Source organism: Natrix helvetica, assembly GCF_964273705.1.
Source record: "Natrix helvetica genome assembly, chromosome: 5".
NCBI classification, from domain to species: Eukaryota; Metazoa; Chordata; class Lepidosauria; order Squamata; family Natricidae; genus Natrix; species Natrix helvetica.
In genome coordinates, this window is record NC_138551.1 from 16,423,575 (window position 1) to 16,435,970 (window position 12,396).

The window sequence follows — 12,396 nt, forward strand, 5'->3', positions numbered from 1 at the left end:
TACACAAGAAAACCGTTCCAAATAAAAACCGGTGCAAACAATCTGACATTCCTTCAATGTGTCCCTTGTGCATATTTATAGAACTTTTTTTTAAATTTCTCAGTTGTAGTTTCTCTATCACTCCTGTGTGACACGTGCCTCATTCCATCCCGTAACTTAAACCCTAAAAAAAATAATAATAGAGCGTGAATGTAAAAAGTACCATTCAAGGCAATTGCTTCAAGCAATTGCTAAAGTTATGCTTTCTCTCTTTTTTTTTAAAGTTCATTTGTATATATGTACAATTCATTGTTTTCCTTCCCAACTCCCTCGAGTTCTCGATAGGTATATTCACATAATATCCCTCCAAATTTAAATAATAAGAGTCTTGTAGGGTTGAAAGCCAAGTTAAGTCTTCAGCAATTATAACCCACTGGAATCCACCCCCCAAAAATAACAGTTCATATCCTCTTGTTTGGCTATACCCTAGTTGTTGAATGTGAATGGGGATGGGGATGGGGCAGAGTGCTGTTCTGTCCACCAGTAAATGTATTAAATGTGTGTAAGGGTTGAATCCCAGGTATAGTGTTTGGAATCATTGTAATCGTGTTGGGGGTCATTAAAGGAATATCGTCAGGTGACCTTCTCATAGCTAGTGTGTAGTCTGGAGGGCAGGCGGTCCTAAGAACCACCTCGTGTGGATGAATGGATTCGCATTCATGACCCAAGTCACTGTGCTTCATTTGGAGGGACATTATTTCCTCTTCTTGTGCGTGGGTGAGATCGTTGGCAGTTGTACGCTGAGGGCTACATCTCCGATGGACATCATGTCTCCGCTTGTCCTTTTTGTAGTATAATGCTGCGAAGGCTAAAATGTTCAAGAACAGCAAGGATGCCCCCACAGCAATGGTGACACTCAACTCCGTGGAATAGTCTCTTTGATCTCCTGAAATTAGACTCGGCGGTTGTTTGGGATCGTCTTGCTTGGCTGTCGGAAAAGCTGACGTGACAGGCACCAAATTTTTCCGGGTTGGCCTGAAAGTAATATCAGTTGATGGCACTTTAGTCGTTGTAGAGGTATACTGTGAAATGTCATTAAGATTGTGCAGGTGAGGTACGAGTTCCAACCACAGGTTCACCTTGTTAGCTCGGTAGTGTTCCTTCACGCGTGGTTTTAATCCAATGTGAAGATAAAGTTGATCTTTTTGAGAGTATCTGGTCCATGCTACCTCCTCAAAACGATTAGGTTTCGTGTGAATGAACTTAGTATCTTGTGGAACTGGTTGATTGGGATCCCTAGGAAGAAAATGGGAAATGTCAAGCTTTTTTGAAAATTGGTATTTCTTTGAAAAGTATTTTTACCTGCTTAGCACAACATCTCACAAAACACTGTGTTAAATTAGTATGAATTAAGAATATGACTAGCATTGAGCCTTAGTCATATTTAAATAAGGTAAATATATCCCCTCACACATATGTGCTAGTCATTCCCGACTCTAGGGGGCGCTGCTCATCTCCGTTTCAAAGCCGAAGAACCAACGCTGTCCGAAGACATCTCCATAGTCACGTGGCCAGCATGACTAAATGCTGAAGGTGCATGGAACGCTGTTACCTTCCCACCAACGTGGTCCCTATTTTTCTACTTGCATTGTTACATGCTTTTGAACTGCTAGGTTGGCAGAAGCTGGGACAAGTAATGGGAGCTCATTCCTTATGTGGTGCTAGGGATTCGAACTGGTGACCTTTCCGATCGACAAGCTCAGCATCTTAACCACTGAGCCACTGCGTCCCAACATTTTAAGAAGACTCCATGAAATTAATGGAACTAAATTCACTACTAAATTAAAGCTCGTTAGTTGGAATGTCTTAAGTATTTTAAATCTAGATCCAAATTTTCCTAAGCATAGAGCCAAATATAATGAAAAGGCTCAGTTCAGGTTTCATTCTATCATGTTCTTCTTCATCATCATCATCATCATCATCATCATCATCATCATCATCTTCACAATAATAATATAAGCGTGTGATGATATAATATTGCATTAGCAATATTGCAAGGTTCAAACAAGTTCAGAACTATTTTCCTATAATAGTTCTAGTGGAAATTTAGTTTGGTCTAAACCCAGTCTACAATGCACATTGTATATTAGCCAAGTCTGACCATTTTTATTCAAGTTATTTAACAAATTCCGCAATTGTTATTACCTGCTTGTTTCCATAAAAATATGTTTTAAGCCATCGGTATATTTTTTTAATGCAAAAATTATATTTGTGTGTTTGTAAATATTTTCCAAATGTACTTCTCCAAGCTAGACTTCTTTCATATCACTAGTTTAGCGAGGAATATCGTAAAGCCAATTCCCGTCCTTGGCTTGTTTGTTTGTTATTTCTTTCTTTCTTTCCTGGAGCTAATTTTGATGACGATAATAGTTCTGAAGGTGAAGATTTCCCTTACCCAATCTTTCATTAATAATCCGTCTAATATACTTAAAAAAACATTTTAAATAATATTACATTAAGTGCAGTATCAATGGATGTGTTTGCTGCTGTAAATCAGCCAATTATTTTCACGCTGCTGGTGGCAATATTATAACTACAAGAAGAACTTTCAGAATATTCCAAGATTCTGAATTTATCAACTCATTGTGATTCCTGCGATGACCCTATAATGCAGGGTTATTTGCTCACTTGTCTCAGTGCTGCTGCAGATGTTATCTATGCATTAATCAATTCAGTGCAATTTGTCCCTTTATATTCACTGGTACATGTGCTGAAAGTTATTTACCATCAGATCTTGCTAGATATTCCTTCAAATGAGTTCTACCCACCTTTCTCAAACATTACTCTTACTCTCTTACTCCTTTCTGCCTGAAGCAAAAAAACAAGGAGTTTTTCTATGTGAGAGAAAATGGCCAGAGCATTAAAATTCTATCTTCTGTAAATTGTAATGAAATAGTGTTTTCCCAAGTGTGTGCTAATGTTTGTGTGGGAATATCTGCATTAGAATCTGAGAGTCGCCCTGGTTCATTATAATTTCCCCAAAACTATCTAAAATGCCCATACTTCAATTTCCACACTGTCCTTCGTTAACAACCTACACGTACAGGTAGTCCTCAACTTACGATCACAGCTGAGCCCAAAATTTATGTTGCTAAGTGAGTTTGGCCCCATTTTGTGACCTTTCCTGCCACAGTAGTTAAGTAAATCACTGCAGTTGTTAAGTCAGTCACACGGTTGTTGAGGAAATCTGGTTTCCCCATTGACTTTGCTTGTCCAATTGCAACTGTCATAAATACATGCCAGTTGCCAAGCATTTTAATTTTTATCATGTGACTATGGAGACGCTGCACTATTTGTAAGTGTGAAAATGGGACATGGGTCACTTTTTTCAGTGCTGTTGTAACTTTGAATAGTCACTAAATGAAGTGTTGTAAGTTGGGGACTACCTCTGTCTGTGCGTGTATGTATGTAGATGTTGTATGGTGTGAGGTGATTTTGTTGATTAGTTCTTGATCTATATTAACATCTAGGTACTCCTTACAATACAATACAATACAATACAATACAATACAATACAATACAATAGCAGAGTTGGAAAGGACATTGGAGGTCTTCTAGTCCAACCCCCTGCCTATGCAGGAAACCCCATTTGTTTCAGACAAATGGCTATCCAACATCTTCTTAAAGACTTCCAGTGTTGGGGCATTCACAACTTCTGGAGGCAAGCTGTTCCACGGATTAATTGTTCTAACTGTCAGGAAATTTCTCCTCAGTTCTAAGTTGCTTCTCTCCTTTGATCAGTTTCCACCCATTACTTCTTGTTCTACCCTCAGGTGCCTTGGAGAATAGTTTGACGCCCTCTTCTTTGTGGCAACCCCTGAGATATTGGAACACTGCTACCATGTCCTTCTTTTCATTAAATAGACATACCCAGTTCCTGCAACCATTCTTTATATGTTTTAGTCTCCAGTCCCTTAATAATCTTTGTTGCTCTTCTCTGCACTCTTTCTAGAGTCTCCACATTTTTTCTACATCATGGCGACCAAAACTGAATGCAGTATTCCAAGTGTGGCCTTACCAAGGCATTAACACTTTACGTGATCTTGATTCTATCCCTCTGTTGATGCAGCCTAGAACTGTGTTGGCTTTTTTGGCAGCTGCTGCATACTGCTGGCTCATATTTAAATGGTTGTCCACTAGGACTCCAAGATCCCTCTCACAGTTACTACTATTGAGCACGGTACCACCTATACTGTATCTGTGCATTTCGTTTTTCTTGCCTAAATGTAGAACCTTACTCTTTTCTCCATTGAATTTCATTTTATTAGATAGTGCCCATCTCCTCCAGGACTTACCCAGTCTTTGCAAAGTTTGTCCAATATGTCATCACCACCGCGCTTAGCATGATGTCATTTTTCGAAAAATTACAAGGAAACAATTCAGTGGGACCAATCATGGGAATTCCTAATACATACGGAACTTCATCTCCATGAGCAGCATCTGCCCATGCAGGAACCTGATCAGTTTGGCAATGGTGATAGAAGGCATAAAAATATGTAGGCGATCCAAAGTTTGAATGAAGATCAGCGGTAGCCACTGCTGGGGCAACCCACTGGTGATCAGTAAATAAAGCCAAGAGTGTTTTTCTTCTTGTTTCAGGGTTGTGTCTATCTGCCCAATCTGTATACATAAATTTAATAGTTTCTCTCAAGATGTCTTTGCCTTCCGGGTACCCATATAAGTTATCGACAAAGTTTGAGACAGCAAAGTCAAAATCACTAGCAGATATGCCGTCTTCACTGTCAACAATGTTTTCCACAAACTTGAGCCCTTCTCCTTGGTTAACACCCAACATAATGTCATAATTGAGGAATTCTCCTTGTTCCATCAATATCTGAGGGTCATCTGGTATCACATCCCCATCAATAACTGGACCAAAGGCTATGTGGTATCGGGCCGGTTGAATATCCTGATCGACAAGTTCTCTATACGGCTTCTTCTGTAGACATTCTACTAATTCTACGGTGTCTGATACATTGCAACCAACTTTTGTTGCCAACATCCTGGCATATTTGGCAGGCTGAAAACTGACTGCCCAGCTGGAAAGAGCTGTTCCACTTTGAGCTATTGCTCTTTGGAAAAGTCCTGTGTGATAAAGTAGAAGATAAAGTTAGGGGAAAACGATACTCAATGAGGACAATAGATCACATGCTTAAAGTATCTGAATTAAGGTTTCAGCATTACAAAATAGTTAGTACTACTACAAGCACTACTACCATACAGCCAAAGAAGAATGGCAGATAGCGGACACTTTGTATAGGTAAAGGTAAAGGTTCCCCTTCCACATATGTGCTAGTCATTCACAACTCTAGGGGGCTGTGCTCATCTCCATTTCAAAGCCGAAGAACCAACGCTGTCCGAAGACGTCTCTGTGGTCATGTGGTCGGCATGACTAAACGCCAAAGGCTCATGGAGTGCTGTTACCTTCCCACCAAAGGTGGTTCCTATTTTTCTACTTGTATTTTTACATGCTTTCGAACTGCTAGGTTGGCAGAAGCTGGGACAAATAATGGGAGCTCACTCCATTATGCAGTGCTAGGGATTCGAACCACCGAACTGCCGACCTTTCTGATGTATGGCAGGAGTAGTTGTTGTAGCTCCTCTAACATCCTTCACTCTTTCTAGGGGTAATTAGGAAAGAAAAAAAATAGAGAGAAGGACGAGGAGGGGAACAATAGGAAGAGGAAAGACTCGATTGGTTGAAAAATGGACAACTAAACTATGCGACATACTTATGCCCGAATATGAGCTACACACAGGGAGGGACTTCTCCTGGTGCCGTCCACTAGGCAATGCCAACGGGCGACACCAAGGAGTAGGGCCTTCTCTGTGATGGGCCCAACCCTCTGGAATGACCTCCCCCCCGACATTAGAACCACTTCTGACCTCCGCTCCTTCCGGCAAAAATTGAAGACTCACCTGTTCCGATTAGCAGGCCTGGCATAATTACAACTGTCCCTCCTGGCAAATGTATTATTATCTGGTTATCTTAGGGTTTTTTTAATTTGTTGTGTCTGTTTTGGGGATTTAAAATTTATATTTATATTAGCTTTGTACAGTTCTTTTAATTGCATTTTAACCTCCTCCAAACTGTACATATTTAATTTTTTATTGTATTTTGTGATATTCTCTATGGACTGTACACCGCCCCGAGTCCCTTCTGGGAGAGGGGGCGGTCTAGAAGCACCAAATATAAATAAATAAAATAAATAAATAAATACACATAATTATTATAAAATAATAATGAAAGAAAGCACAATTTATTGGAAGACTGCTTCCATATAAAACTTTGAAAAGAACTATTAGCAACTAAAAACATACTGATTTTTTAAATCCTGATTATGCATTGAACCAAACTTTATTACCCAACTAGCCGATAACCCGGTGTTGCCCGAGTATTTAATTATAGGAGGGAAATGTCCAGACCAAATGTAATTTCTAATGTTGGATTTTCCCCCTTACCCGAGGGAGCCTCCTTATGAAGTACTGTGAAACTGTTACCATGGCAACTCTGCTGCACTGCACAGTAGAAGCCATTTTACAGCAGTACAGTAGAAGCCATTTTAAGGCACAACAGGCTGTATCTTAACAGAACACACATCCCGAGAGGTTTTAGGGGTGCCTTACCCCCCCCTCCCAGTATTTGTTTCCAGAAGGTAAGTCATCTGTGTACCAAGTTTGATTGAAATTGCTCAAGATGTTCCAGAGTTATGCTGGAACACACACACACACAACACATACACACAGATTTGATGGAGCCCCTATTTCAAATTTCTAAAAACGGAGAGTCATATTTTATGAAAAGGCTTCAATCCCAGTTTCCAGAAGACTAATAAGGAAACATATAGGATAATAAGCAATGTGTGACAAGAAATAAGATATCAGTTAATTTTTTTGCAAGTTTTGTTTTTACAGAGATTTTTAACACAGTTTCAGTCCATCTATGTGCAGTAGGTGACTGCCAATTATGAGATATTTTAGTGGGGAAAAGAAAGAAAATAAATACATGAAATGGGGCACAACTGATTGCACAGTGTTCTTCTAGATTTTTGCATATGGCCTACAGAATTTAGTGCAGGTTGAAGCAGTGTTGCAAAAGATTAATGCGCAACGATTTGTTGTTCTCTTTCAAGGTATAATTCAGGAAGATTATGCCACCTTTTGAAACATCTCTGCTTAATTTATTTTATTTATAGCTTCTGGCTTCTCTGCTGGTTACTTACACCATAGAGTTTAATATAAACCATTCGATGACATCTTTTCTCATGTTTCCTAAATTTTGATAAAGCCAAAAGTTGAACTGGTTTTAAAATTTTACTCTATCACTCTGTTCAAGCGTGGTAAGGAATATTACAGGTATTCCTTTACTTACGACAACATTGAGCCAAACATTTCTGTTGCTTAGTGAAACAGTTTTTATGCGAATTTTGCCCCATTTTACAATCTTTCTTGTCACCGTTATTAACTCAATCACTGCAGTTGTTAAGTTAGTACCATGGTTCAGTGGTGGGATTAAAATTTATTTACTACCGGTTCTGTGGGTGTGGCTTGGTGGGCGTGGCTCAGTGGGTGTGACAGGAGAAGGATACTGTAAAAACTCCAATCCCTCCACACTCCAGGGGAAGAGTACCGCAAAATCCCCATTCCCTCCCGATCAGCTGGGACACGGGAGGCAAAAAATAGATGGGGGCGGGACCTGTCAGAGATGGTATTTACCGGTTCTCCGAACCACTCAAAATGTTTGTTATTGGTTCTCCAGAACTGGTCAGAACCTGCTGAATGCCATGGTTATTCAGTGAATCTGGCTTCCCCATTGACTTTGCTTGTCAGAAGGTTGGAAAAGGTGAGCCCATGTCCCTGGGACTCTGCAAGCATCATACATACAGGACAGTTATTTCAAGCCCCAATTTTGGTCATGTGATCATGGGAATGCTGCAATGGTCATGTGAAACAAGGGTCATAAATCACATTTTTCAGTGTCATTAAAGTAGTTTGCTATTGCCTCCTTCCTAGGTCTGAGAGAGGGTGACTGGCCCAAGATCACCCAGTTGGCTTTGTGTCTTAGGTGGGACAATACTTCTACTTCCATAGAAGTATTAGCTGTACAAAATAACGAGGCTCCTGTTTGCACAAACAAACAAAAATGGAAACAATTCTTCCTTCCCTGGTGTCTGTGTATGTCTCTCTGTGTCTGTGTTTAAATAATTTCTAACTTGCTATTGGATCTATCAGGAAATGCATTGGTTATATCACTATAGGTTTGCTACACATTCTTTTTCAGAGGCATTTCGGACCAATCAAAAGCTTTTCTCTTACACACCCATGGTTCAAAGGTGAAACCTCAAAAGCAACCTGGAGTAGATTAGGAATTAATGTTGGGGAACTAGAGAAATGTTCAACTACTTTATTAATTCAAAAAAGTTGTGGCCCGTCAGAGGAGCTGGCAGCAGAGTCGGAAGTGAAGAGATTGGGGAGGAATATGAGCCAGTCCTGGAGGCTGGGGAAGACTTGGATGAGGGCAGAGAGGGGGCCAAAGCTGTCTGGCAGTTCTCAGCTACCTTTGGAGCTAGACAGCAGTGAGGCAGAGGAACAGCTGGAGCCTGTTCCCAATGTGCGCATGCGCAGAGCTGCCAGAAGAAAAGAACAGCTCAGAAATCAGGGTCGACTTGGGGGTAAAGCCACAGGTGGACCGTGAATGGCCCCTCCCGTAGGAAATGAAAGAGGAGCGAAAAGGAAATGGGCTTTTGCAGGAAACAATTCATTCTTTCATTTCAGGAGTGTGAAGATCTGCCTGTGAATCTCAGAGACTCTGTGCCAAGTCTTTCCTTGCACAGCCCTGCATTTGGAAAATATTTACATGGCAGCTTTCCAAGCTAGATAAGGTCTGTGGTCATAAATTCACCTTTGAAAGACTGTTTGCCAGGTCTTTGCTGAATGTGAAGGAGAGAAATTCACATTCATTTAATAAAAGGGGTTTTGTCTAGGACCAGGGATCTGCTTCGTGCTTTTGAGGGAAGCCTACGTCAGAACAGATATGATTCTTTTGCACAGCCCCATAAATTTGGAAGCCCTTCTCTTGAAGGATTAGAGCAGCCTAAGCAATTAACTGTAGAGGCCAGTCAGGCAATCGTAAAATAAGGTATTTTAATTGAATGGATGCGACTTCAAGAACCTGACAGGTGAGAATCAAAAAAATAAATTGGAAAATAAGAATCCTTCTCTGCAGGGAAGGAATGATCTCCCTGTCTGCAAACACAGGGCCATGCAATTTAATAGTTCTCAGCATCGTTTAAAGGCAGTGGAAAGTTTAAAAGTTCCAAAAAGACCTTATGCAAGTACAGGTTATCCTTGATTTACAAGCATTCAGTTAACTACTATTTGAAGTTGCAATGACACCGAAAAGGCTGGCATATGAACAGTCCTCACACTACAGAGACTTGGGCGTTATTGGCAAAACCTTGAAACCTTGTCAGTTCTCCTGTAGGTTCCTGACTCCGCCTCTCTCTCTCTCTCTCTCTCTGCCAGCTCCATTCTCTCGTTCCCCGTTGGAGCTCTCAGGTTGCCTTGATGCTGACCCTGACTTCCACACCTCCTCCCCCTCTGATTTGGCTGCTTGAGGGGCCAGAGCCCAACAGACCACAACACTTTGACAGTGACATTGTAACTTTGAAGGGTCACTCAATGAACAGGTGTAAATCAAGGACTACTTGTGTATTGGATTCATTGTTGGGTGTTGTTGTTGACGATACAGTAGCATTGGTATGGTCTGTTTATATGGTATATTTTCCTGTTACTAACATTAATGCAACAGATCTACCCTCCCATTCCTTTTATATAGCCACTCCCAAGAAAAAGAAGCAAAGAATCCAGTAAAGAGATGGGTTATTCTGACAACCAATCAGAATACAAGCTCAGGTTCAAAGCCCAGAGAGGGTATAAAACCAGGGACTTTCAGCTTCTTCTCTCTTTTCTTCTTCACCCAACATCTTGAAGCATGTGATTTCCCCCTTTTCTGTTCAGGAGCTCAAGCCACGTGATCCTGTCCGCCATTAAACCATCTTTCCAAGCAGCCTCCATGTTTCCAGTGTCTTTCCCCCCACTTCGAACTGAATCCAGAAGGACATTTCTTCCAACATGTCAAACTACAACTTCTATTGGTTGATATGGCTTTTAGTTTATTTGTTTTCTTTTTAATTACCCACTTTACCACCTCTTCTGAATTATGTGGTAGGAAACAGCTAGCAAACTCTACCAGACAGTCATCCAGAAATGGTTACTGGAAAAAACAAGGAGCTTGTTCCAACAACCTACTGTTCTCAGTAACGTTTGAATGTTGGTTCAATGGGACTCAGAGAACTTGGAAAAGTTCACCAGAATATTTTAAGGGAAAGTATTTTGAACCACAGCTCAGAGATTTACTTCCCTGTCCCATTTCCATTCACTAAGTACCTCCAGTCTTGTAACAGTAATTTAGGCTTGTTTGCGAAATCAGAATTGGAAATAAATCTGTCCCAAGTTGTGGCTCTGGTTTTGGTTTGGAGGGCAAATGTCGAGAGAGGTAAGTTGCTATTTGAATGTAATTACTAGTCATCGGCTGTCACAAAAGAGGTTGAAATTACACAAATTAAAAGAAGAGAGAAGACAGAGAATGAACGAATCATTTATATCCCAGTTTTAAGTGGAAGCTTTTTTCATAGGCTTCTGTGAAAGACGCCACAGATTATTACAACAAAATGATCCACTCAAGAATTAAAAATAGACTGAAATGATTTCCCATGAAAAGCTCAATTTGTTCAAGCCGTGATATTACTGTAGTCCAATACATGATTCCCACCCCCCAAATAAAATATTTCAATTTTCTCTATAATGTTGAGCATTGATTTAAATGGAGCTATTTTGGACAGCCCTTCCTCAATGCTTAAAAGTTTCTTTTTAAATTCACAATGTTAAAGTATGTAAGTTCTGGATTCTATGGATTTGATGAAAACAAATCCATATTAACAAAACATGAGACATCAATTATAGTTTCTTTTCTTGCAAGTGAGTCAATAGAAAAGAAGTGGTAGTGGGTTTTTTTGCATTTTATTTATTTTATTATGTTTTATTTTATTTTATGGTAAATAGCATAAATGTGTTAAATAGGAGGGAGAAATTATTTTTGCTGGCTTTCCAGCTTTCCATGTAGCAAAGAGTTATTCAGATATACCGAGTAAAAGAAAAAGTACAGTAATAACCTTGATACATCTATAATTTTAGTCTTTTACTTGGGTAGTACCAAGTGCAACTCACAACAGATTTAAAATAAAATCTTTTTTTGACTAGGTGCTGACTTTCTCTTCATAGTAAATGAGTTTGCCACCCTCCTACTATTAATTTTGCCTTTAAAAGGCCTCCGATCACAAACCAGATTTTGAATGGTGCAAATGTCACTAACTCTCTTTCCAGAAAATGTTCCCTATTGCATATCTTGATAGATATACCCTGTTTCTCTGAAAATAAGACCTCCCAAGATAATAAGCCCAATCAGGCTTTTGAGTGCATGCGCTAAAATAAGCCCTCCCCCAAAATAAGCCCCCCTGAAAATATTGCAACACAGCAGCAGCCATGAGGTGACCACGCTCGCCGTCTCCTGCACTTCAAAAATAATAAGACCTCCCTGAAAATAAGGCCAAGTGCTTATTTCGGGGGTTAAAAGAAAATAAGATCCTGTCTTATTTCTGGGGAAACACAGTAGATTAGAAATGGAAATAAAATATAAACCCACTTTCTCACAAGAAAAAGTTCTGCTAGCATGTACTGTACTTGTGTTTCCATCAAATTCTAATGAGGACCAGAAAAAAAAAACTTGTTCCAATTTATGTGTTTAAAAACTTCAGAAAGCATTGATGGAAAAAACTGAAGGCATAACTTTTAATGGGGTCTCGAGTGCTTTTGAAATACTCTCGAAAGCTCCCAACCTTGACTTTAAGAATGGGCTTCTTCCAAGCATCAGAAACAACTGGATGCATCTTCCAAGTATGATTAGTAGGCATCAAGAGCTATGATTTCATTTAATCCTCATTCCCAATCACCTATCCTGGTGACCATCATGACATCACATCGTTGTGTAAAAAACTGCCAAATGAAAGAATATCTCCTTTGAATCCCACCACATTGTTTCATTAGAAAATGGTGGGTTTCTATATGGGATGGAATTAAAAAAGCAAAATGAAAATGTTGTTATACCCAGTACGTAATTTAATCATCAAAAGAAGAACCAAATTGGAAAAGCAACTAGCATGAGAGATCCAGAGTCTTCAATGCCATCAACCTTTTCCCTTCATTTAATAAATACTGTAGTGACATACAGCTGTAGTT

General features: G+C 39.8%; 1 protein-coding gene across 4 annotated transcripts in view; it reads right to left on the reverse strand.

Moving 5' to 3' along the window:
- Nucleotides 1-246: 246 nt before the first annotated feature.
- The window catches only part of NLGN1 (neuroligin 1), an 835,713-nt gene continuing 823,563 nt past the window's right edge, over nt 247-12,396 (reverse strand). For all 4 annotated transcript variants that reach the window (XM_081953454.1, XM_081953455.1, XM_081953453.1 and 1 more), the window contains 2 exons: nt 4,335-5,124; nt 247-1,275 (listed from right to left, as the gene is read on the reverse strand). In XM_081953454.1, the coding sequence (XP_081809580.1) occupies nt 459-1,275; nt 4,335-5,124 (1,607 nt within the window). In that variant the 3' untranslated portion in view covers nt 247-458. The remainder of the gene's footprint in view (nt 1,276-4,334; nt 5,125-12,396) is intronic.